This window comes from Alexandromys fortis, unplaced genomic scaffold, assembly GCF_014885135.2.
Source record: "Alexandromys fortis isolate MF-2015 unplaced genomic scaffold, M_Fortis_MF-2015_v1.1 scaffold_138, whole genome shotgun sequence".
Lineage (NCBI taxonomy): Eukaryota > Metazoa > Chordata > Mammalia > Rodentia > Cricetidae > Alexandromys > Alexandromys fortis.
Window position 1 is genome coordinate 1,127,315 of NW_026068034.1, and position 25,678 is coordinate 1,152,992.

Genomic DNA, 25,678 nt, shown 5'->3' on the forward strand with positions numbered 1-25,678 from the left:
TGGTTTATAGCTGAGAAAAGAACTTTAATTGATTAAAATAGGTCAACTTACATTTTGGCCTTAAGCATGGTTCTGTTGAACTGTGACTCAGAAAAGGTCAATCCCTTTACACAGCTAATCTTCACAGTGGTTTTGGTTCTTGAAGTTTTTGTACCCCGATTAACCTTTCTGCCGATGTAATAATCCAAATCAGACCAAATCAAACCGAATTAGAAAAAACCCAGGTTTAGTGGATACCAATGCTCCCTGGTGGCCTTCCAGACCCCCAGGGATGGAGACAGAGAAGGGAGACTGGAAAACCACGGAGAGAGGAAAGGAAGACCAGAAAACCACGTGTTTGTTCTCTGAGGGGCAGTTTAAATACCCTGTGGGAGTGGTCTTGAGCATCTCTTGAGGAGGGGTCACCGTGGAGGGCTTTCTCGGAGGTGGAGTCTGGACTGAGGAAACTCCCAGGGAGGAGGCTTGGGGTGGAACTTCCCACCCAAACAGTTCTTATTTTGTTTTGTGTTTTTAGAAATTGTGCTCAAATTCTGGACGCTGAGCCAGCCAGACATTTGAACCTCGGTGGAGTGGTGGTTATATCTTAGTGGTGGCATTCTGTTTCTTCTGAGAAGAAGAAACTGAAGAAGCTGATTTGAAGCTTCTGATATTAAAGTTAATTTCATGACTGTAAGAGCAGTAAGATTAGAAAAGAGACAGTTTTCATTTTTTTCCTAATTGCTTTTATTGTAGGTATAGAAGATTTAGGACTGGGAAAGGTTTAGTGAACAGTATGTTTGGGCCTAACTGGTTAACCTTAAGACCCTGGCTGTTTTTAGGTGAGCATAGGTAACAGTTTAGATAGTGATTGTGAAGTGAGAGAGGCAGAGAGTGAGTGAGTTTGTTGTGAACTTTTCCTGGGGAGATGTGAATAAACATTTAATGACCACAGGTAGGGAATCAGTGATAAGTCAAAGTAATTATTTCAAGTCCAACCTTGTTGTCAAGTGCATTTATTGAGCTTCTAAGAGCATGAGATCAGAGAGAGTACTCAAGGCCTTAAGAAGGAGGGGCTGGTTACTCTGGTGTACTTTGGGTGTTCTCTTATTTTAATTGATAGATTAGGTCATATATTTATTTTTCCTACTGCACATGTCTCTTCCCATAATGCATCCAATTTGATTCATATGTATGCCCAATTATACATAGGCATAAGATTATAAATTGGAATTTTCCAACAAAATTCACTAGAACAATATGGTTTGTCTTAGTGTACGTGTACAGCAAACCAGTTCAGGCCAGATCAGCCTTTCTCTTCGTTCTGTTCAGATACATTGGGATTGTACTTTAATGGTCCAAAATTGATCATTGTTGGGGCCAAGAAGCTATACTGATGTTCAGAGTGAAGTGTACATGAGTCCCAATTAGGTGGAGAGTAGAGGGATTCTGAGGTTAGTAGCTGCATTGTTGGGAGAGAAATGTGTATGCATAGTACATGCAGGTGAAGGAGCTAGGCTGCCAAGTGCATTATTACAAGGGTGTGTTTGTACATGCTCCAAACTAAATAGGGTCCCAAGCCTCTAAACTATTTCCTATGTTTGACTGCCTTATGATGACTTTCCCTACATCCTCCTATGAGGGAAGGTCAACAGGCCAAGTCTTGAGAGCTGCTTCTGATGAAGATGGTAATGCTGTTATGCTTAAAGAATAACATTTTATAATAACATGAAAGCATTTTATAGAGCGAAAGTGTATTTTAATATTCTGTATAGCCCACGAGGTGGCTTACCAGGGAAGATCTTAACCTGCGGCTGTGTTGGGTGGGAGAATCATGGTGACTGCCTGATTCAGCTTCTTTCTCCCAACATTCTGTTCTGTCTACTCCGTCTACCTAAGGGTTGGCCTATCAAATGGGCCAAGGCAGTTTCTTTATTAATTAACCAATGAAAGCAACAGATTAGAAAAAATCACTCCCACATCAGTTACTTTTGTTATTGTACAGTCCCAGCATTGCTCAGCTTTAGTGTGCTTTGATTTTCAGGTTGTTTCACCGACGTGCCATGGGTGGCAGCAGTCATCGTATCAAGACAATTCTAGAGCACAGCTTTCCAACTCCGGTATAGTGTCATTGGAAACAACAGTCCAGTGGGGTCCCGGGGAGGAACAGGTGCGTCTGGGGCAAATTCTCTTCTTTCTACCAGCAGCACAGAAATGCTGTACTATGAGGAATGTGAAGATGTGGACACTTTACTATTCCAGTGTTCTCATGGGACACAATTTTATATAGACTAGGAAGCTCATCCCTGCTTCTTTGTCTCAATAGTCTATATTCCTCAAAAGTATATATTTTTGTGTATACGTATATTATCTCATGGGATATTTGGCATACAAGAAATTAAAACATTCAAAATTGCAAAATCATTACCTGAGTATAAACAGAAAATTTTAAAGGAAAGTTGTTTTTTTTTTTATTTTTCCCCTCTTTTCTTTCTTTTTTTTTCTTTTTTCTTTCTTTCTTTCTTTCTTTTTTTTTCTTTTTGAGATAAGATTTCTCTGTCCTGGAACTTGCTCTGTAGATCAGACTGGCCTCAGACTCATAGAGATCCTCCTGCCTCTGCCTACTGAGGGCTGGATTAAAGTTGTGTGTTACTGCTGCCCAGCTGTCTAGTTCCATTTTTTTATACAGCTAAGTTTAAATAAAATACAGAAAGGTAAACTGTTTTAGTTATACATTTGACAGATGAACTTTGAAAGATACAGTTATAAAATATAGAAAAGTGAACTGTTTTAGTTATACAGTTTGTCAGATAATCTTTGAAGTATACAGTTATGTAACTATCCCTATGCTTGACTTATAGCATTGCTATTATGGACAAAAGTTTCTGAATACCATTTTAATTATTACCTTCTCCAGTCCCTTATCTTAAATCAAGCATCCTATAGTTGGTAGTTCTGCTTTGCCTTTTTAGAATTACAGTGTGTAGATTTTAAAAATCTGATTTCTTCTGTATCAACTCTTTAAATAAGTTTTCATTGTTTTTGAGTAAACACAGTTTCATTTTTGTTGAGTAAATACCTAGGAATAGATCAGCTAAATTATATTAAAATGGTATATTTAACTTTACAAGAATATGTTATCTTCTGAAGTATCTGTTCCATTTTGCCCAGGGAATGCTGTAGCTTTAGGTTTAGAAATATTTGTTCGTTTTTTTTTTTTTTAATGACCACAGTATGGATTTGTCATGTAGTACCAAATGATTGATTTAACAGTGAGAGCCTACACTGTGACACAAGTGTCAGTGACTACATGGTACTAGGAGCTGGTAATGATTGGAAGAGGTCTAGAAGGAGGTCAGTGTAGTAAGAAGTCACATAGAAGGAACAACTTTCTTTTGACCACTCTATATGTGAGAGTATTGTTAAATATGCTGAGTAGGCAGTAGTCTAAGCGTAAATGTGTGACTCAGTTAATGACTCAGCATCTTTTCCTTTAAAATTGTTTCAGAAAGCAGAATCTTGGCATCATCTTCCTCAAGAAAGGGACTCTTCCCAAACCTTGGATACGCCCCAGACTGAGATTGATGTAAGAAGAGAAGGAGTGAAAGTAATAGACTTCCCCTCTCTGGAGAAAAGTGAATTGGCTCAGTCAGAACGTCCAGTCATGGAACCAAAGCTAAATCTCTTGTGTTCTCCATTGCTAGGTAATGCCTGTGTTTTATTATTACCTTTTTATTTCATGTGTATGGGGGTTTTACCTGCATGTATGTCTGTGCACCATGTCTGTGCCTGGTGCCAATGGTATCCAGGAGATGTCTTATTCCCTGGGTCTGGAATTATGGGTACTGGGAATCAAACCTAGATTCTATAGAAGGGCAGCAAGTGCTCTTAACCACAAGCTTTCTTTCCGGCCCCAGTGCCTCTTTGTCTACCCCTTCCCCACAGATGGTTTCTCAGTGTAAGAGCCCTAGCTGTCCTGAACTAGCTCTTGTAGACCAGGCTGGCCTCAAACTCACAGAGATCTGCCTACCTCTGCCTCCCAAATGCTGGGATTAAAAGCATGTTCCACCACCGTCTGGCGCCTCTTTGTCTTTAACCAGAGGTAATAGCTTAAAATTCTAAAAACTGTGTGTGTGCGCATACATGCACATTTATTAGCCTTGCTCCTAACATTTTAGTTGAGGATCTCTGTGGAGCTATACTCAGAAGAGTTAGTTGGTTCTAGGTCTTCACACTGGCTGGTTGGCTTAGCTATATTATATGTGCTTTTTAGCATACCCCACTATTCATAGAAGGCTAAAAGGAGACCACTCCCATTCTAATGGGTATGTGTCTTCCATAGCACAGTTGCTCTTGGGAAAACCTCATACTATCTTTGTTTTCTCATCAGTGGATACTCAGTGTTTCCTGACAAATAAAATAAATATCTACATGTTTTAGTTTGCTTTTCATTTCTGAGATAAAAGATCATGACCAAAAACAACTTAGGGAGGAGAGAGTTTATTTGGCTTACATATCTTGATCACAGTCCATTGAGAGAAACTAAGGCAGGAACTCACAGGAACTGGAGAAGAAGCCATGGAAGAACACTGTTTACTGGCTTGTTCCCCTTGGCTTGCTCAGCCTGTTTCCTTCCTTCCTTCCTTCCTTCCTTCCTTCCTTCCTTCCTTTCTTTTTTTTCCCCAGCATGTTTTTTTTTTTTTTTTTTTAATACAACCAGGACTACCTGTCTATAGGTGGCATCACCCACAGTGGGCTCAGCCCTTCCTATCAATCATTGATTTTGAAAATGCCTCACAGACTCAGTTACAGGCAATCTGATGGAGGCAATTTCTCAACTAGATTCCTTTTTCACAGATGTGTCTAGGTTTGTATAGAGTCATTCTAAGCTATTGTTATCCTCAGCTTTGAGAACAAAACAATTAAAATGAAGAAATTGAGTCATTTCTTCGACATAGATCTTACTGATCTTCTTAGTGGAGAATGACTTTCTTAGCTTTCTACCAAAGATAAACTAAAAGTACCTTTCAAATCAAGGGATTTAACCATAAAGACGGTTTAATGAGTTTTGTAGAGAAGCAGACTAGGACCCAGTTGGGCTTATTCTTTTCAAGACAAGCTAATGTGCAAGCCGGGATGCTAGTGCTGTACTGTTGAAGGAGCGGCAGGGCTGTGTTCCGGCAGCCCTGGCTCCCACATGGCTAGCTTTACCCGAAATAATTACACGGAAACTGTATTCTTTTAAACAATGCCTGGCCCATTAGTTCCAGCTTCTTATTGGCTGGCTCTTACATATCGATCTAACCCATTTCTAATAATCTGTGTAGCTCCACGAGCTGGCTTATCAGGAAAGACCTGCATCTGTCTAGAATGAGAGAATCATGGCGACTCCCTGATTCAGCTTCTTTCTCACAGCATTCTGTTCTGTTTACTCTACCCACCTAAGGGTGGGCCTATCAAATGGGCTAAGGCAGTTTCTTTATTAGTTAACCAATGAAAGCAACAGATAAGATACAAGACCCACCTCCATCACTGTGCTATGTGTTATGGACCATTAAAGTCAATTGTATACTTCTCTTTAGAGAAACGTGTTGACCTTTGTGGTAGTTTGAACCTAAGTGGGCCCAAAAAGCTCAGGGAATAGCACTATTAGGAGGTGTGGCTTTGGTGGAGTAGGTATGGCTTTGTTGGAAGAAATATGTCCTTTTGGGGGTGGGCTTTGAGGTCTCATATGCTCAAACAATGCCTAGTATCAGTTCACTTTCTGTTGCTTACAAGATGTAGAACTCTCTAGTACCATGTCTACTTACACACTGCCATATTCCACCATGTTGATAATGGACTGAACCTCTGGTCTGTAAACCACCAAATTAAATGTTTTTCTTTATAAGAGTTGATATGGTCATGGTGTCTTTTCATAGAAATAGAAAACCTGACTAAGATGTAAGTTGGTACTAGGAACTGGGATATTGCTGTGATAGGCCTGACCATGGCCTTTGTTTGAAGAAATTGGACCTTGGGACTGGATTAGAAAAGCAGTTGAATTCTTTAAGTGCTGCTTAATGGGTCATCCCATTAGGGGCATTGAAGACAGTGGTCTGAGTGTGATTAAAACAGTAGGTGCCTGGCTCAAAAGGTTTCAGAGGAGAAGATTGCATGTGGCCTTAGAGACTCACTCATCTTGTGATATTTTGGTGAATGTGACTGCTTTTTGCCCCTGTCCGAAGAGTCTGCCTGAGGCTAAAGTGAAGAGATTTTGATCTATTGACAGATGAGATCTCAATGCAGCCTAGTATAGACTCTGTTATGTGGTTATTGGTGGTAACTCTAACAAAGATTTATAATGAAAAGGAACAAACTGAGCAGGGTAAACTAAAAATGTGAAATCTGAGGAGAAAAGGAGCAACCAGGAAGGGGAATAGAGCTAAGTCATGTGTTCTAAGGAGATGAATAGATTAGGAAATGGAATAAAGGGAATGTTGACCTCAGGGCATATCCCACTCAGCTAAATTTCCAATTTGTGAAATGAAATTAAAGAAAAGCCTAGAGCACAATGTGGTGACACGTGCCTTTAATCCCAGCACTTAGAGGCTGGCCTGGTCTACAGAGCAAATTCCTGAATAACCAAGCTTAGGCAGTGAAGGTAGCTATCGAAAAACAGAAAACTGGTGAAGATGTGATTGAAAGATCTCTGAGTTTAGGGCCATCCTGGTCTACAGCAAGTCCCAGGACAACCAACCTTAGGCAGTGAAGGAAACCACTGAAAACAGAAAGCTGATGAAGATGTTTTTGAACAACGGGGCCATGTTCTAGACGCAGCAAGCAGCAGAACTTGGCATCTTTGGCCATGTTGTTCTAGCTTTAGAGTCAAGGATAGAAGAAAGGGGTTATGGAATTTGCCTCTGTGCCTAAGGAAAGCTGCTGAGGCCAGGTATATGTTAGGGGTGTCGCTGAATAGAGACCCAGAAAGGCCATCGTGTGAAGCTGTGTAGTTAAAGCCTGGATTGCCTTGGAGACCCCAAGATGTTAGAGATGCCAGAGTCATGGGATACCTGCTGAGGAAAGCTGCTAACAGGGAGTGGAACCACCCCAAGAGAAAGAAATGTGTTACAGTCAACAAAGTTGAAAGGAATTGGAGAGCTGAAGAGTGCTTTTGACATTGGATGTGGAGAATGCAGAGTTTGAAGTTTGCTAAGTTGGTTTTTGGTTCAGTATTTTCTCATGCTCTCTTCCCTATGTTTTAGAATAGTGATGTATATCATGTGCCATTATGTGTTGGAAGTATGTGATCTGCTTTTTGGTTTTGATTTTGCAAGGGATTACAGTTAAGAGATTGATTGTATGAATCTCAGAAGAGACTTTGAACTTTAGACTTTTAAATAAGTTTGAGACTGTTGCAGACGATGGAGATTTTTGAAATTAGACTGAATGCATTTTTGCATTAGGTATAGCTACAAGCCTTTGGGAACCAGGAAGGTGGAATGTGGTGGTTTGAAAGAAAATGTCTCCCAAAGGAAATGGTACTATTGGGAGGTGTGGCTTTGTTGGAGTAGGATGGCCTTGTTGGAGGAAGTGTGTCTCTGTGAAGGTGGGTTTTGAGGTTTCACATAAGTCAAGCCACACCATATACATAATAAATCTGTAGTGTAATGTTTAAAAAAATAGTAAGTTCTGTTATGGCAAGATGGCACGGAAAATTCTATAATAGAAAGATTTCAGCATTGAATGAGAGACTTTACAATGCAATTTTTTGTGTCCTAATGTGTTGGGTATGTAGCTGCCGTTTTACCTTTACAGTATGTTGTTGGGCCCTAATGTCTTCCTAGGGGGAGGGGGTGAAAAGGCCCAACATGGAACACAGACTCCGGGAGTCAGGTGGAAGACTTAGAACATACTCATTTATTTAACAATGGGGAAAAACTTCTAACCTTCCCAGCAGCCAGGTGTTCTGATTCAGTTGACATCTCATGCTCGTCTCTCGTTGGCTAGGCACGATCAGGACCTCTGACAGTTCCAGGCAGGATTCCCCTACCCCGTGCTGGTTCCTTTTGACCTGGTAGGCCTTAACTTTCTACAACAGTAGGACATGCCATTCCTGCTAGTCTGTCCTTCATGGATGCTGTCGTCATGGTATTAGGCTTTCATCTAATAACAGTCTGTCCACAGGTAAGGGAACAGTTGAGAGCAGTATGAAGAAGGCATTGCCAGTTTGCTGTATAGTCTTCCTGTCTCTAATACACATATACATGGCATGCTTGAAAATTGATTGTTTAATTTTTGTCTGCTCCCTTAGGAAATGCAGTTTCCTACTTACCTGACTTAGCTCTCAAACTCCACTCATGTGTTTTTAAATATTTGTGGAGTTGTTCACATGGTGCTTATAACTTATTACTGATATCTTGGCTATATGTCAATATTTATGATAATAATGATTTCTGTAAGTTCTGGAACTTGGTTAGGAATAACTGATTTTTAATTTTACTATTTATTTTTCATACTATTTTATGTGTAGGGTGTTTTGCTTGCATGCATGTTTGTGTACCACCCTAGTGACAGAGAGTGTCAGATTCCCTGGGACTGGATTTACAGATGATTGTAAGTCACCATGTGGGTGCTGGGAATCAAATTTAGGTCCTCTGGATAACAGCAGCCAGTGCTCTTAACTACTAAGCCATCTCTCCAGCCCCAGATAATTAATTTTTAAAAAGATTACCAGATCCTTTAAATGCTCATTGTACCTAGTTAATTGAAAATAATTTCTTGTACCCACTAAAGTTCTTTGTTAGCCTCAGATTCTTTTTAAAAACTTGGTTGATTCTTTCAGGGATGAAAATCATCTGCTTTGAAGGTTTCAAAATGATTTTCTAACTCAGGGCCAAAGATGAACCATATTAAATTTTCTCTGATGTTAAAAAGTTTTTCATGTGTTTGTGTTTCCAATGTATGCTGTGTATGTGCATGCCAGAGGACAGCTCCGGGTATTGTTCCTTAGGAACTAGTCATTTTCTCTTTCGAGACAGGGTCACTCACTGGCTGCCCTGTGATTTTTACCTCTCCAGTCCTGGAACTGGTAGTGTGCAACACCATGCTTAACTTTTTTATATAGCTTCATGGAGTTGACCCCAGGTTTTCATGCTTGAACAGAAAGCACTTTACTGACTAAAATTTTATTTTGACAGTTATTACCCATTTCATATTTTTAACCAATTCACTAAATAGTTTTAATTGGAACCCTACTAAGAGCAGCTGATGCTTCACTTGTCACTGAGGATCAATCTGTGATAAAGCAGCTTTGTGGAGTTTGAGAGGAACCAAGCCAGTGTGCAGAATCCAGAGCCCCAAGTCAGGACTATAACACCACTGTGAACAAAAACCCTTTGTGGGAGTTCCGGGGTGGAGTCCTCACTGTGTCCATAGTTGAAATCAGCCTTTAATCCCAGCACTCGGGAGGCAGAGGCAGGTGGATCTCTATGAGTTTGAGGCCAGTCTACAAGAGCTAGTTCCAGGACAGGCTCCAAAGCTACAGAGAAACCCTGTCTCAAAAAAACAAAAAATAGGGCTGGAGAGATGGCTCAGCGGTTAAGAGCATTGCCTGCTCTTCCAAAGGTCCTGAGTTCAATTTCCGGCAACTATATGGTGGCTCACAACCATCTGTAATGAGGTCTGGTGCCCTCTTCTGGCCTGCAGGCATACACACAGACAGAATATTGTATACATAATAAATAAATAGTAAAAAAAAAACAAACCATAGTTGAAATCAAGAAAGTGTGCTGTAGTAGTAATTAAATTCATGTTGAAAAAGAGGTATAGTTTTAGCAACACATCACTAAAGCCAATTTTAGTAAACTGCTGTTTTAGAAATAAACAGTATTTCTGTTTATTTCTAATGAATTTTGTATGAATATTTAATTTTTGTTTTATAATTGTATAAGTGATATAAGAAATAAGGATTTTATACTAGTTTATGTATTTAGTGACATAAGAATTACTTAAGCACTTGGGAGGGAAAGGCAGAGGCAGGAGGATCTCTGAGTTTGAGGCCATCCTAATCTATATGGAGAATTCCAAGATAGCCAAGTACTTATATAGAGAGACCTGTCTCAAAAAACCAGAAATACTATTCCCTGAACCAACAACTACTACTTAATTAGTTAAGATGGAAGGAAACCGTGGTGCTTTTTCTTTAAAGCAAGTTCTCAAACTCTTGAGGTAATACCTATTTTATATATTTCAGAACTAGGGCTCCAAAGAACATTTGTGTTTGTGATATCTTCTCATAGTAGAGCTTAAGCAGAAAATTTAAGAAATGTTTATTTAAAACTGGCCACACTGTTACTTACATATTAACATCATACATAGTTTTATAGAAAACTATAAATGTTTTTTTAAAAGGGGGGCCTTGTTTCAATATTGAATATAATTTTGATCCTCATCACCGAGAGCCTTAGATTACAGTTTGATATGATGGTATAAGTTTTTATGTTACTTAAGATTGAGGGGCCAGTAAGATGACTAAGTAGGCAGAGGTGTCTGCTGCCTAACCGGATGATCTGAGTTAGACCTGGGACCCACATAATGGAAGGAGGGAAATGGTTACTGTAGTTGTCTCCTGATCGCCACTTGAGCACCATTGCATGCTTACATCTACCCACCCACCTGACTACTCACACAGAGTAGAAATGCAATATAAGACACTCTTTAATTGTTCACAAACACTATAATATATATAGTATAGTGATTTGCAGAGAAGTTGGAATGCAGGCATTTAACCTTACATATGAAGAGATTATTTAATAATACTAAGTTTTGTAATCATATTTCCTTACCTGTATGTATAGTAAATGGTACTCAATCTTCAAAGTTGTCTTGGATAAAATGAAATACTGTGTGCTAAATGATTGGGCTTTTACAGGTTCTGTAGATGGTTGCTGCTGTTGTTATATTATTGTAATGTTTGTAGCATCTTCCAGGTGGTAGTATGGTTAGATGCTTAAGTATTGAATGAATACACCAAACACTGCACTTCTTGATTGCTCAGCTTTTTTACGTTTGAAACTTTGCAGTCATCCAGGATAATTTTGCTACTCCTGATTTGCCTTTGCTGACATGTTTGACACAAGACCAGGAATTTGAGCCTGATTCTTTGCTCCAACAAAGTGAACTAGAATTTGCACCTTTGAGGTAGGGTGATTCATTTTTTTGCCTTCTAAACTTTCTACTCATACTGTAAGTTGTTATTAGTATTAATGGTTTCAGGCTAAAGTGGGATTCGGAGTAGGGGCTAGACATTCTTATCACCTTCTTGGTATTAAATTGGTGCAGTGTTTTGCATGCAGAGATATACTAGGTGACTATAGTTCATTTAGAGATAACGTATGGTTTTGTATGTCCCTTTAGGCATACTTTAGACATACTCAGTACCCCGTGTTTCCTTATTCTAAATCTCTCTGTATGCTGCCACTGTCCTTCCTCTCCATCCTACCTTAATTATGCAAAGAAAGCAGCCATTTCTAGGATACTAATTTCTCTGCACTTTCATTTTGCTCAGCTGTTATTGAATTAGTCTTGTTAGCTTTCTTTATACTATGTACAAATATCAAGTAAGATTTTTATTTATTTATTTATTAAAGATTTCTGTCTCTTCCCCACCGCTGCCTCCCCTTTCCCTCCCCCTCCCCCAACCAAGTCCCCCTCCCTCATCAGCCCAAAGAGCAATCAGGGTTCCCTGCCCTGTGGGAAGTCAAAGGACCACCCACCTCCATCCAGGTCTAGTAAAGTGAGCATTCAAACTGCCTAGGCTCCCACAAAACCAATAGGTGTAGTAGGATTAAAAACCCATTGCCATTGTTCTTGAGGTCTCAGTAGTCCTCATTGTCCGCTATGTTCAGCGAGACCGGTTTTAACCCAGGCTTTTTCAGACCCTGGCCAGCTGGCCTTGGTGAGTTCCCGATAGAACATCCCCATTGTCTCAGTGTGTGGGTGCACCTCTCGCGGTCCTGAGTTCCTTGCTCGTGCTCTCTCTCCTTCTGCTCCTGATTTGGACCTTGAGATTTCAGTCCGGTGCTCCAATGTGAGTCTCTGTCTCCTTTTCAAGTAAGATTTTTACAATAACATTTCAAATTGATATCTTTTAGAACATTTAAAATGGGAGGACATTCTATAATTCTTCAAAATATGCTTGGAATTGTCCAAGGCTTTGTTTTCTGTTAGAATGAAAGAAAATTCTACCTTAAACTCAAAACATTAGATGTTTATTAAACCCTGTCATTATACTGTATATTATTTTAGAATCATAGTTGCATAGTTCTCTCTTCACGTTAGATTATCAAAGTGATGAAGCTTTGTTGTATTTTGGGAGTAGACCATAAGCACAATACCTGACCAGTAAGCAGAGGAATACAAGTTAGATGAATATTAATTCATAATAGATAACATGTATTTAAAACCATAAACTTTTTAAAATGCTATTTTAAACTTTTTTTGTGTGTTGAAATTGATGATTTTAGGAGAATGTCAAGGCAATATTGGGTTCACTCATTAATTGCAAACTTTTCTTTGTTTCATCTTTAACTGCCTTGTAGGAATTGAAGATTAGAACTTTTTTCTTTTCTTTTCTTTTTGTTTTTTTGAGACAGGGTTCCTGTGTGTAGCTTTGGGTGTCCTGAAACTGACCAGGCTGCCCTCAAATTCTGCCTCCCAAGTGCTAGGATTAAAGACATGCATCACCACCGCCCAGAATGTCAATAGAGACTGCACTTTTATTTCCTGGGCACCCAGGTCCAAATAATCACACAAACTATATTAATTATAAGCTGCTTGGCCTATTAGCTCAAGCTTATTATTTTTTTAAAAAAAAGTTACTATGCATACAATGTTCTGCCATGTCAGAAGAAGGCGCCAGACCTCATTACAGATGGTTGGTGAGCCACCATGTTGCTGGGAATCGAACTCAAGATCTCTGGAAGAGCAGCCAGTTCTCTTAACCTCTGAGTCAGGTTTATTATTAACTAGCTCTTATAACTTAAATTAACCCATATGTTTTTGTCTATGTTTAGCCACATGGCTTGGTATCTTTTCTCAGTGAGGCATTCTTGTAGAAGGAGCTGCGGGCAGGCCTGCTTTTCGTCCCGCATGGCTCCTGCAGGGTTAGCTTTGCCCCGGAAATAACAACACACAAATTGTATTCATTTAAACACTGCCTGGCCCATTAGTGCCAGCCTCTTCTTGGCTCTCACATCTTGACTAACCCATTTCTAATAATCTGTGAGCACAACAAGGTGGTGGCTTACCGGGAAAGATTCAGCATGTCTGACCTGGGGGCTGGCTCCATGGCATCTGCCTCAGAGAGGAGAGGCATGGCGATTGCCTCACTTCCCTCTTCCTCCCAGCATTCTGTTCTGTCTACTCCACCCACCTAAGAGCTGGCCTATCAAATGGCCAAGGCAGTTTCTTTATTAACCAATGAAATCAACACAAAACAGAAGACCCTCCCACATCATTTCCCCTTTTTCTGTTTAAACATAAAAAAGGAGGCTTTTTAACTTTAACAAAGCAAAATTACATATAACAAAACAGTTATCAAGTAAGAATTACAGTTACAATATTTATATCTATTTTATCTTTTATCATAACAAAGGAAAACAACAACTATAACTATCCATTCTTCAACTCTATCAAAGACTCCAGAAGGAAATACTATTACCTAAGGAAACAAAAAATAAGCAACTTTCAAAGCTCTAGAAATGACAGACATCTCGCTGCCTGGACAGTCACCCAAAGTTCCTCTGTACCATTGAGGCATCCATCTTCGGCCTTCGGGCCCATAGTATCCAGCAGACATTTCCAAGAAGCAGGAAATTCAAAGATAGTTCAGTAACTTTCTGCTGTGCCCTGCAGAATGTCTCGCAGGCTCTTTCTTGAATCAGGAACCCCGAAAGACCATCTCACCTTTAGGAAAGTTCAGCAGTCCTCTCTCTGTGGGTTCTTTGTGTTTATGCAACAGTCCAGGCAAGAGTAGTTTCTTCCCCAAATGACTTTCAAACTCCATAAAGAGCCTCTTCGATGCCCATCTTTCTCTTGAAGTAGATTGGTGCTGTCAGGAGCAGACGTGTCTCGTTGTCCTGAAAATCCCTAAGTTATTAAGACATTAAATGCCAAATTCTGTAGTCTTTGAAAGATATGAAGAATGCCTATCTGAAATATATCTATGCACATCTAGAAAATCTAACTAACATGACTACAAGCTTGACTATTACTGATGATTATCCATTAACAACCTATATACGTTACATTTTTACATGAATTACACAATTACAATACCTTAGTCAAGGTCAGAAATACATATATAACAAAATTGACCTTAAATTTATATCAATAAACCAAGATTTATACCAATGCAAATTATTCATATCTATATCATATCCCCCTTTAAATGTAAAAAAACATTTATAAACAATATTTGGGAATATGGGCACAGTTTTCTCTTTCCAAACTGCTTCGTGCCTAATGGGGGTGCTGCTATTCAGGTCTTTCATGGTATAACCTGTTTGCTAGGTTCATCTCAGTTGGCAGTTGAGCAAAGTAATTTTTTGAGGGTGTTCACAGCAACCTTTCAGGAGGGCGTGGTCTGTCATACCATATTGGGATAGAAGCAATCCACAGGGTCTCATCGTCTGTGAAAACAAAAGAAGGACTTTTCCAAAGCATCATAACCTTAGATCCAAATTTTGAAGTCAAGATATTTTCAAAATATCTATCTTGGATTAGTTCAGCAGCATTTATAAACAAATATCTTTTAGCAGCTGTTGCTCCTTCCTCAACATTCAAACAATTCAAAGAGAGCATAATAGTGTACAGTATCAAGATTCTCTGTATTTTCCATCTTTGTGTGGCTTTATTTTAACCTCTGTTTCTTTTATTTTTACTTTTACTTTTTTTTTAACTTTTACTTTTTGAGACAAGTTTTCTATATATCTTTGTCCTGGAATAACTCTGTAGACCAGGCTGTCCTTGAACTCACAGAGGTACTTCCAACTCTGCCTCTTCAGTGCTGGGATTAAAGATGTGTGCTACCACACCTAGAAGTCACAGAGGTCAATCTCCCTCTGCCTCCCAAGTGTTGGGATTAAAGGTGTGTACTACCACACCCAACTACTCACTCTCTCTTTCTTTCTTTCTTTCTTTCTTTCTTTCTTTCTTTCTTTCTTTTTTTCTTTAAGAACTTTTTTAGCCTGCATATATTTTTAACACACTGTAAATCATTTAGACGTTTTCTTCAACTTTGAATTTTTCTTTTACTGTATATGTCTCTTTTTTGACCACATGAGTCTTTAATTTACCAAGCAATATCAGTAGGACTAAAGCCATGGCTTTGGCGGCTGGATCCAGCCCATTCCTTAGCTTTCCAGCCTCATGGTGGAGATACAGGCTGTAGCCATTTTTATTGCCACAACTCTGGCGTTTCAAGGTCCCTGCCGGCAAACAAGCTGCAGCATTCTGCTCACAGACCACACTCAGTTGGACTGCCTGCCTGAAAGAGTCAGAATTTGCCCTGGCAGGATGGACCAGAACACCAGCATTTTAAAACAGCACAACTTTTTCTTGCTATGGCTGAAAACAAACAAGCATGCAGTCAGCTTTTATCAACACCATTTAAGTGTTTTGTGGCAGGACCTCTTAAGAGCTGCAGGGTTTTGCAGCTGAAGCTGAGTCAGGAAGCCTCTCTTAGATGAGAGCGCTTGCTTGCCTATAGCAAGCAGAGCAGACCCGAGAAATTGTTGCTACCAAGAAAACATGCTTTATTCTTTCCCAAGCTTTCTCAGGCTTTCAGTGGATTCAGTTATCCACGTTGGGCAGCCACATTCTCATCTTGTTTTCTTTACATCTGGCTGGTAACTGACTGTACCCTTCTCTTCCCAGAATTTTCTTAGTCTGGTCACCCCACGTATACTTCCTGAAACCAATACAAATGACAAATCTTTACAGTGTATAAGAGCATTAACCCCCAACATAGCAAAAATGCATTTTCAAGTAAACCTAATTTTAGTGACACCAGGTTTATGTTTTTTGTTTGTATTTGAAAATTAAAGTATTAAGGAGCTAATTATTTCTTTATAACTTTGTATTTTCAGAGAGATTCCTGATAAGTTGGAAGATACTGAATGGCTTTCTCGGCCGTCAGAAGTTAGAGAAGCTTTATTCCAGGCCACCTCAGAAACATCTTCAGACTTGGTTAACAGTTGCCTTAGTATATCTCAACATCCACTTACAGGTAGCACAACTTTTGGGTCTCAGCGCTCTCTTTTCCCGTCTGAACAAGAGAATAATGGAGAGAATGCACCACCTAATGCTCCTGATGAACTGAAAGGCCCCAGTTCTGATCACTATGATGCCCTGCTTTCATATATGTCATGGCAGACAGAAAAGGATACTCAGCAACCAGAAGGCAAATTGGCTGATAAAGACCAGGTTTCCTCTTCAACTTTATCTGATGTTAGTGATGAAAGCATAATTGCTAGAAGAATCAATGACTTTGATTCGGCTTGTTCACATGCTCAGTATTGGAAACAGGAAACCTTGCAGCAGTCAGAAGCATGTCTACCCCGTACGGACCAGGCTTCCTTCCCATGCAAAATTACTCCTCCTAATAAAATGTCATATTCTTTCCTGCGATGTATGTTGGAAGGAGCTAAAGGGGCTCCCTTGACCTCTGTTAACCAACTTGAGAATGTTTGTTTAAGGTCTCCGTCTGAGGATAAAATGAGTCCAAAGATGGATTCTTTGGGGGGCTTTGAAGGAAATGAAGATAAGAAGAAAAAATTACCTCCATTTTTTAAGCAAAAGGAGATTAGAAATATTTTGCCGTCACCTCAGGTGCATGCCAAATCTCCAGAGGTAAAGTATATTGGATTGGCTGCCGTCCTTGATAGTCATGAACAAGTTTCAGAAGCACATATACTCTCTAGAGGACTTGAAATCTCCAAACTAGAGGCTTCTGGTGGCCCCCTTGGAACAGTTAAAGCCAACTTGGATGAGACATCAGAACAACCGTATTTTCAAGAGGAAAGAAACCAAAAGGCAGCTTCTACTTTTGGTGAGAAAAATGTTGATGCTACTGAAAATGTAGCTTTTGAGGCAGTTATTGCCTCAATTGAGCCTTCCAAGCAAGAGAGTCCTATAAGTGAAATCCAAACCAACATCAGTAAGCCATTAGCAGATGACAGCCGTGAGAGAGAACCCCCCAAACCAGATCTTTCCCCATTAAATTATAGTGATGAAAACTCTTTCATGGATAAGCTTAAGGATCCAAAATACCAGTCTACTCCTGGGGTGTTGGAACCAGCAGCTTCAAAACCATTGTTGCATAAAGAAGATGATGGTGGTAGCTCCCTATCTCGGGATCCAGATTTAAAGTCACCCCCTAATGCTCCTCAGAACATGCTCAGTAAGCCTCTTTCTGTCATTCCAGAGCTTAAGTCATTTTCTTTAAGAGAAAAAGCTTACAACTGGGTTGTTGGTCTTGGGGAAACACAGTCACCTTCATTTCAGTATGATATAAACAATCTTGACCTTACAGAGAAGGTAGGATCTTCAAACATTTTTGCAGTGAAAGTATCAACTTATGAATCTTGGGTTTTACAAGATTTAAAGCAGCAGACCTTTGAAGAAGTTGCAGATTCCTCAGATTATAATTTGGGTAAGGCTGTATCTGCTGCTGTATGGAGCAGCTTTTTAGTAAATTTGACAGCATGAGATGCAAGTCCCTTTGCTTTAACTTTGACTGGTGATGCATCACTGATTCTAGTGAGCTAAGGAAACTGAAGAAGGCTAAGGTGAAATTCCTTGGCCTGGGGAGCTGAGTTCAGTTTCATTGTATATACGTTTGTGCAACATGAATTTTTTTTTTTTTTTAAATAGATGGCCTACAGGAGAAGGCTGAGTCTGGCATTGTTACTCTGCATGGTGATGCTGAGTACTCCAGCCTATATAAAACTACTGATGTACACAGTGAAAGAGTTTCTGAACTGCAAAGAGAGGTAAGATACAATGAAGTGATAGTTGTAGAAATGTGGCCTTTTTCAGTACTGATTCAGGAAATGGTGTTTGTTTTTTACTTTTTACAATTTCCCAGACATGGGACCTACAAGGCTTAACTGGTGAGTACTTGGAGCTCGCAGATTTAGAGAAAATGCTTGATGATCTTTGCGACAGCTCCTTGTTTTGGCTACCTACTTCACAACTATCATCTGAGGAGAGCCATTTTGACAAGTCTGTAAGTTATTCTACTTGACCTATTTTTATGGATAGGTAAAGGAATATTTTAGTTGAAAAGAAAATGATAATGAAAGTAAAAAGGCTCATTTATCTTTTGATAGCAGTTCTGACTCACAATGTGGTCTTCATTTCATACCCAGGAATATGATCTAAATGTTGACAAAATGTTTGTTTCATAGACCATGACACTAAACAAGTTTGTTTTTTTTTTTTTTGGTTTGTTTGTTTTTTGGTTTTTGCAGACAGGATATCTTTGTATAGCCTTGGCTTTCCTCCTGGTACTACTCTGTAGACCGGTCTGGCCTTGGACTCACAGAGATCTGTCTGCCTCTGCCTCTCAAGTGCTGGAATTAAAGGTGTGTGCCACCACTACCTGACTTTATTTCATGAATTCTGTGGTATCTTAGAAAAGGACATCTTTTGGAATTCTAGGCTTTTTAATTTTTATTTTTTTTTAAATTTTGAGACAAGGTATCTATATGTAGTCCTGCTGCCCTGGAGTGTGTTGTGTAGATCAGGCTAGCCTTGATCTCAGGAGAGCTCCTTTCTCTGCTCCTAAGTGCTAGGATTGAAGGCGTCTACCACCATACTTGGTCCTCCAGGCTTTCTGTCTTGAAGTATCTTTTTTGTATTGGGTCAACAAGAATCTTTGGAACATGTGAAAACTGAACACATTCATGAGGACATTCAATTGTGCTGTCCCTCTGGTCTTTAATGTGCTAGCTTGAGATACTCAAGTATTTCTTTTTAGAAGTTCTTGAAAATTTTGACTTCAGGCATTTAAGAAAATCTCAAGCATCATTGTTTCCCTGGGAAGAATACTGCAGTGCTTAGAATCCAAATTAGTCTGTCTTTCTGAGTTCCAGGGAGCCAAATTGAAGGATTCCATCTTTTTATTTTTATTTTATTTTTTTATTTTTTTCGTGACAGGGTTTCTCCATAGCTTTTGGTTCCTGTCCTGGAACTTGCTCTGTAGACCAGGCTGGCCTCGAATTCACAGAGATCTGCCTGCCTCTGCCTCCCGAGTGCTGGGATTAAAGGCGTGCGCCACCACCGCCTGGCTTTCTGAAGGGCTCTAACTCTGCCTCCTTCTATGAACTGCATAAACTTGTACACATCTTCCCCACATCTGTTTATGCCCCTGTTATGGTACCTGTACTGAAAAATGGTGACTTAGGGACTTTCTAAAATGCTTTATAAGACTTCATTTGTTTGGATCTTTGGACCTTCTTGTCTTTAATATTCCTTGAGTCCCACCCTTGTTTGTGTGATGCTGTTAGGCCAATCTGGGTCTCACTTGTGATGTGTCCTTGTATCTCATTCAGGTGTAGAAGTTGGTTTGAGAACATGAGTGAGCAAAGATAGCATGAAGAGTTTTGCTTTTATGTATAGGTTGTTGACTATGTAAGAGAGTTTCGTGGGGTCGATTTTGTTTTCTTTAGTATTTTAAAGTAGGCATTTATGATGAGAGTGGGGATATAATGGCTGACACTCTTCTCAGGTGCAGTGCCAAGAGCATCACAGGTACATAGTAGTCCACTTAGTCTGTCCTCAGACTGGGTTAGTGTGGATTATTTTCACCCACACTTTACAATGAATACTTCTAGGATTGTGACTCAATGTACAAGGATATCAGTAGGGAAGTAACTACTTTATGATGAACAGCCTTTGATCTGTTACCCTCTCTTCTCAAGAGGTCTAGTTTTCTAGCTAGCAGTGGTCACAGTGAACATCTTTAATACCAGCACTCTCCCTCTATTTCCCTAAACACCTTTCTGAGCCTAGTAGCTCTCTTTTGGGAAAGTCCTGTACCTTACAAAGAGAAATACAACAGTGTCAGGAAACATATTTCAGTCATAACTAATGAGAACAGGAGTAGGATAGGGAGCTGCTAGAGATGCCAGAAAACAGACTGAAATACAGAGTGGCTGCCTAGGTCAACTAAATAATACATAGCCCAAAATATAAGTTCTGAAAAGCTCAAAAATTTTAAGTAAAGAATCCTGCTCATAAAGATTGATTTTAGTATAGCTTGTGGGAAAAACGCAGAGTAAGAAGTCGGGAAAGAGACAGGTGAATACAAGAGATTTAATAAAGGGAGAAAAATTATTATATAGCCTTAACTTTAATAAAAAAGTACTATTATCACATCTTCAAACATAAAGAGCTATTAGAGCAGGTAATACCAAAGAAAATACATATAACTTTGTAGCCTGTTGGCTATAGCCATGTGAAGAGAAAATAATGTAGAATGAAAACAATGAGAAATATTTAATAGACCCAGAGACCCGAGGAATTGTATGAAAATGAGCGGAATCAAAGCAAAAATGTTAAGATTTATTTCCCATTTTTAAAATCTGCATGTGTGCTGTTGGGTAGTGAACTCAGGGCCTTGGGCATGCTAGAAAAGTGTTCTTTCACTAAGGAAGGTCTTCGACCCCTTAATTATCATTTTTTTTATTTATCTTTGTTTGTTTATGTATATATGTTCATTTCATCATGAATCCAAGTGGCTGCCTGAGAACTGAAAACCCAACAAACAAAAACATGATAATTAATGTATGCAGTAATTCCTGCACATGACAGGTGGAGACAGGAGGATCAGAAGTTAAAAGCCAGCCTCAGCTATGTAGGGAAGCGTTTGAGGTCAAACTACATGAGCTCTTGCCCTGGATGGATGGATGGATGGATGGATGGATGGATGGATGGATGGATGGATGGACGGACGGACAGATAGATCCCATTTCCAAATAAGTAAATAAATAGATAATAAATGAAATGCTTGTTTATTTTTGTATTCTGTTCTGAGATGGCATGACTAGACTAATCTTTTATAAACCAAATAGTGCTGTATATTTTTACCTAAGTATCCTATGAATTCCATGGAAATTATGCATGTTTATGCCTTTGTGTGTGTGTGTGTGTGTGTGTGTTTTGTTTATTTGTTTCTTTATTTCTGACTGTCCTGGAACTTGCTTTGTAGACCAGGCTGGCCTTGAACTCACAGAGATCCTCCTGCCTCTGCCTCCCTGAGTGCTGGGATTAAAGTTGTGCACCACCACCGCCAGGCACATGTTTATGCTTTAATGCCACCAGTTAGTGATATGTGATATACTGTATGGCAGCATTCTAAACCATAAAACCATCAGTGGTGTCTTCAAACAAAATGTGATATGTATATGAATTCAAATGACTTGAGAATATGAGTGTCACCTTGTTACTAGACTGGCCCAGATCTCACTGTTAGCTTCCGCTGGCATCAAACTTGTGATCCTTTTGCCCCAGTCTTCCTTCTGAGATTTCAGGCCTATGCCACCTCACCTGGAAAGAATATGATCGTAAGTTATTGGTAAAACTCCCCAGTGTGTTGGTTTGGGGAGATAGGTTATAGAGTACTTGTTCTATTAAAGATGTACTTTATTTTGTGTATGGATGTTTTCCCTTCACATGTATATAGTGCCCTTGGAAACCAGAAGAGGGTATTGCATCCTTAGAGACTGGAGTCAGACAGTTGTGAGATGTCATGGATGCTAGGACTTGAACTCAGATCCTCTGAAAGAGCAGCCAGTGCTCTTAACTGCTGCAACATCTCTCCAGCTCAGCTTGTACTTGAAGAAGACCCGAGTTCTATTTCCAGTTTCCACATGGTGACTCATAACTGTAACTCTAGTTCCAGGGGATCCAATAACTTCCTTTGAACTCTGTATGAGAGGCACACATATATGTGCAGGATAAACACTCAAATATGTAAAATGAAATTAAAGTTAAAAAGATTAAAATAAAGTTATTGAACCTCTTAAGTGTTCATTTAATGAAGTTTGTTTTTTAGCCAAGTTAAGTGTCAAATTAATAGAATCTTTTGTTTTGTTTTGTTTTTTAACGTTTCTTTTCTAATTTCATAGGTAGACCATTCTAATTTGGACATTAGCCAGCCTTTTCTATCTCCATTATCTTCATTTGTTCCTCAAGAACCAACCAGTGAGTCAAAATATCATTCTCCCAATCTCAGAATGTTGAGGGTATCTCTTGACACTCAACCAACAGCTCTTACACGGTCAACAGGTATGTATCTAGAAATTGTCAACACTACATGTCCTCCTTATCTAGTTTATGAATATTATCTTTCTAGCAGTTTAGATGGATTAAGGGATGCCGATGCCCAGTATTACTGTGATAGCACCTTGGTCATCTTACAACTCTCAGGTCTACTTCATAACTAAGGGAAGTCGGGGCAGGAACTCAAGGCAGGAACTGAAGCAGAAGCAACAGAGGAAATGCTGCTTACAGGCTTGTTCCATTTGTTTTCTTACATATCCAGAACCACCTGCATAGGGTTAGCATTATCCATAATGGGCTAGGCGTTCCCTTCTCACATCAGTCATTAGTCAAGAAAATGCCCCACAGTTGGCGTACAAGCAGAACTTATGGAGGCATTTTCTCAGTTGAGATTTTTCTCCTTTTAGATCACTGTAACTTGGGATAAGTTGGCAAAAAAAATTAACCTACACACTAGATAATTGGTAAACAGTATTTTTATATATTACCTGTAAGAGTATGAGGAAGAGATTTGAATAAGTAGACCAAATTGTAAGCCCATCTAATTGGTTGAGACCTGGATTGAACAAAAAGGCACACTGGGATACCATTTTCCTGCCTTGGATATCAGAAAACCAGGATATTTACCTTTAGGCAGTTTCTCAGCCCTTACACTTGGACTGAGTAACACTATTGGCATCATTGACTTTGAGGCTTTTGTGCATTGGATAAGTAAAACCATCAGCTTCCTTAGGCTATTATCATAGAATCATTGTCTCCAATGTCAATTTACTTCTGAGAATTATCTTCCAATCTTTTTTTTTTATTTAGTCATTTTCATCTAGTTTTCCTTTCAGTGTAAATTCTATTCCCTTTTCTTTTTGCTCTTTTTTTTTTTTTTTTTTTTTTTTTTTTTTGAGACTGGGTCTCACTATGTAGTTCTGCCTGTCTGGAACTTTCTGTGGTGACCAGCCTGGCCTTGAACTCACAGAGGTCTGCCTGCCTCTACCTTAAGCTCTGGGATTAAAGGTGTATGCCACCATACCTGGAAAATTCTAAGTTTTCTACTCTGTGTTCTTTTTCCCTATATTCAGTTTGGCTTTCCCTTCTAGCTCTATTCTATTCTGCCGTAGAATATATTTATTCATCAACCAATAAAAGCAACATATAAACAGTGCACAGAAGAACATCCCATAGCATCTTCTCTTTTCTGTCTAATTAAAAAGGAAGGTTTTAACTCTAATATTGTAATATAGCAAAACAGGTATCAATCAAGAATTACAGTTATAATTATTTATTCTTTATATTTGGCAAAATTAAAGAAAATATACTATCATCTATTCTTTGTGAGTTTTAAGTTTTATATCTAATTTATTATCATAACTAAGGAAAACTATAACTATCTAGTCTTGAACTCTCTTAAAGACCCCAGAAGGATATAATATTACCTGTTACGGCATAAACGAACGGCGAACAGAATTAGCCAGCTCAATATCAGCTTTAATAAAGGGAGAATTTACAAAACCAAGGTTCCAACGAAGAGCAGGAAACAAAAGGGACAAATAAGTGCACATAGATGGTTTTATAAGCTTTTGGGGGCCCCGGGGCAAACATCCCCCCCAAACAACGTGATTGGTTGAGATTCCCCTTCAATTACCTAAATAAACAGGAAGTGTATTGTAAGCAACTTAAAACTCTAGAAGTGATAGAAATATCTGACTGCCTGATCACCCAAAGTTCTGTAATGTTGGGTCATCCATCTTTAGCCTATAGGGTAATATAGTATCTTCACTTTTTAGTGAAGCAGGAAATTTGAAATTTGCTCAACCTGTATTGACAGTATCAGTGGCTTTCTTTTGTGTCCTGCAGAATGTCTAGTGATTCTTTTGTGAAGCAGGAACTGTAAAGGACTATCCTGCCTTATTTTTATGAAGTTTAGTAGTCATTTTCCTGTGGGTCCTACATGTCCAGTTTATACAGCATACAGTCAAGCAGTTCAGGCAAGAGCTGTTTCTTGCCCAAATGACTAGCCTTGCCACGTTGAAAGCAAATTCCGTAAGGAGTTTTCTTTATGCCCATCTTCCTCTTAAAGTAATTAATGCTGTCAGGAGCAGATATGTGTCACTGTTGAGAGAAGTCTAAGTTCTTAAAACATTTTTAATGCTATTTTCTGTAGGTCTTTGATGTGTTTGAAGATTACCTATCCATCTGAAATATATCTCTGCATATCTAGAAAATCTAACTAACATGACTATAAATTTGACTATTATAGATGACTATTTGTATTTAACTATATATTACATTTTTAAATGAGCTGCGTAAACATAATACCTTAACAAGAGTAGCAATATACATATATTGTAACAAAAATTGACCTTAAATTTGTATCAGTAAACCAAAATCCATACCAATATAAAGTATTGTTAGACTAACAGTTGTTTTTTGGATTAAAGTAGATTCAATAATCTACCTTTTTAAATCATTTCTATATCATATTCCCCTTTTTTCTTTAGAAAGATATTGACTATGATCATTAACCATTTGTAACTAACAGCCTTTAAATGAAAACAAACATTTATAAACAATATTTTGGGAATTTGGACGTAGTTCTCTTTTCTTTTTTTTTAAAGATATATTTATTTATTATGTATTCAGCGTTCTGCTTGCATGAACACGGCATACCAGGAAAGGGCACCAAATCTCACTATAGATGGTTGTGAGCCACCATGTAGGTGCTGGGAATTGAACTCAGGACCTCTGAGCCATCTCTCCAGCCCCTTGGACGTAGTTTTCTATACTACTTAGTGACTATGGGCACTGGTAATCTTATTGGGATACTGAGAAAATTTAGAATTATAGTTAAATCTTGGCTGTAGTAGTTTGTGAGGCTGTATAGTCTCAGCCAGTTGTCTTGAAGCTGTTCTGGATGTTGGGTCACCTGGGAGTAAGCTCCCATGGAGACCAGGGCTCTTACTTGATCAAAGCATATTAATCTGGGAGGAATCCATAACTTCTGATCTTTTAAACAGAACCTCTATTCCAAAGCAACATATCCTTAGACCCAAATTTTGAAGTTTTCAAAATACCTTTATGTTGGTTTAGCTTAGCAGCCCTTACAATCAAATGTCTCTCTCCAGTTAGCCCATTAACAGTCAAAAAATTCAAAGAAAACACAATAGTATACATAATCTAGACTGCCTGTGCATTTTTCATTTTAACATGGTTTATTATAATTTTTTATTACTTTATTTCCTTCTTAAGAACCTCAGTTTATTATCTTTATTCTTTTAATTTATGACTCTGTCTACCCTTTATCTTTTCTCTCCCAAGCCTATGCATATTTATCACATTGTGACCCTTTTAGAGGGCTTTTTGTCTGAATCTGCCTTTATTG

General features: G+C 38.8%; 1 protein-coding gene across 1 annotated transcript in view; it reads left to right on the forward strand.

The window, feature by feature from the left end:
- Nucleotides 1-25,678, forward strand: part of Alms1 (ALMS1 centrosome and basal body associated protein) — a 117,207-nt gene that overhangs the window by 11,483 nt on the left and 80,046 nt on the right. The window contains exons 2-7 of the mRNA XM_050164969.1: nucleotides 2,021-2,146; nucleotides 3,485-3,680; nucleotides 11,040-11,157; nucleotides 16,107-16,246; nucleotides 17,893-18,011; nucleotides 22,152-22,311. Of these exons, the coding sequence (XP_050020926.1) occupies nucleotides 2,021-2,146; nucleotides 3,485-3,680; nucleotides 11,040-11,157; nucleotides 16,107-16,246; nucleotides 17,893-18,011; nucleotides 22,152-22,311 (859 nt within the window). The remainder of the gene's footprint in view (nucleotides 1-2,020; nucleotides 2,147-3,484; nucleotides 3,681-11,039; nucleotides 11,158-16,106; nucleotides 16,247-17,892; nucleotides 18,012-22,151; nucleotides 22,312-25,678) is intronic.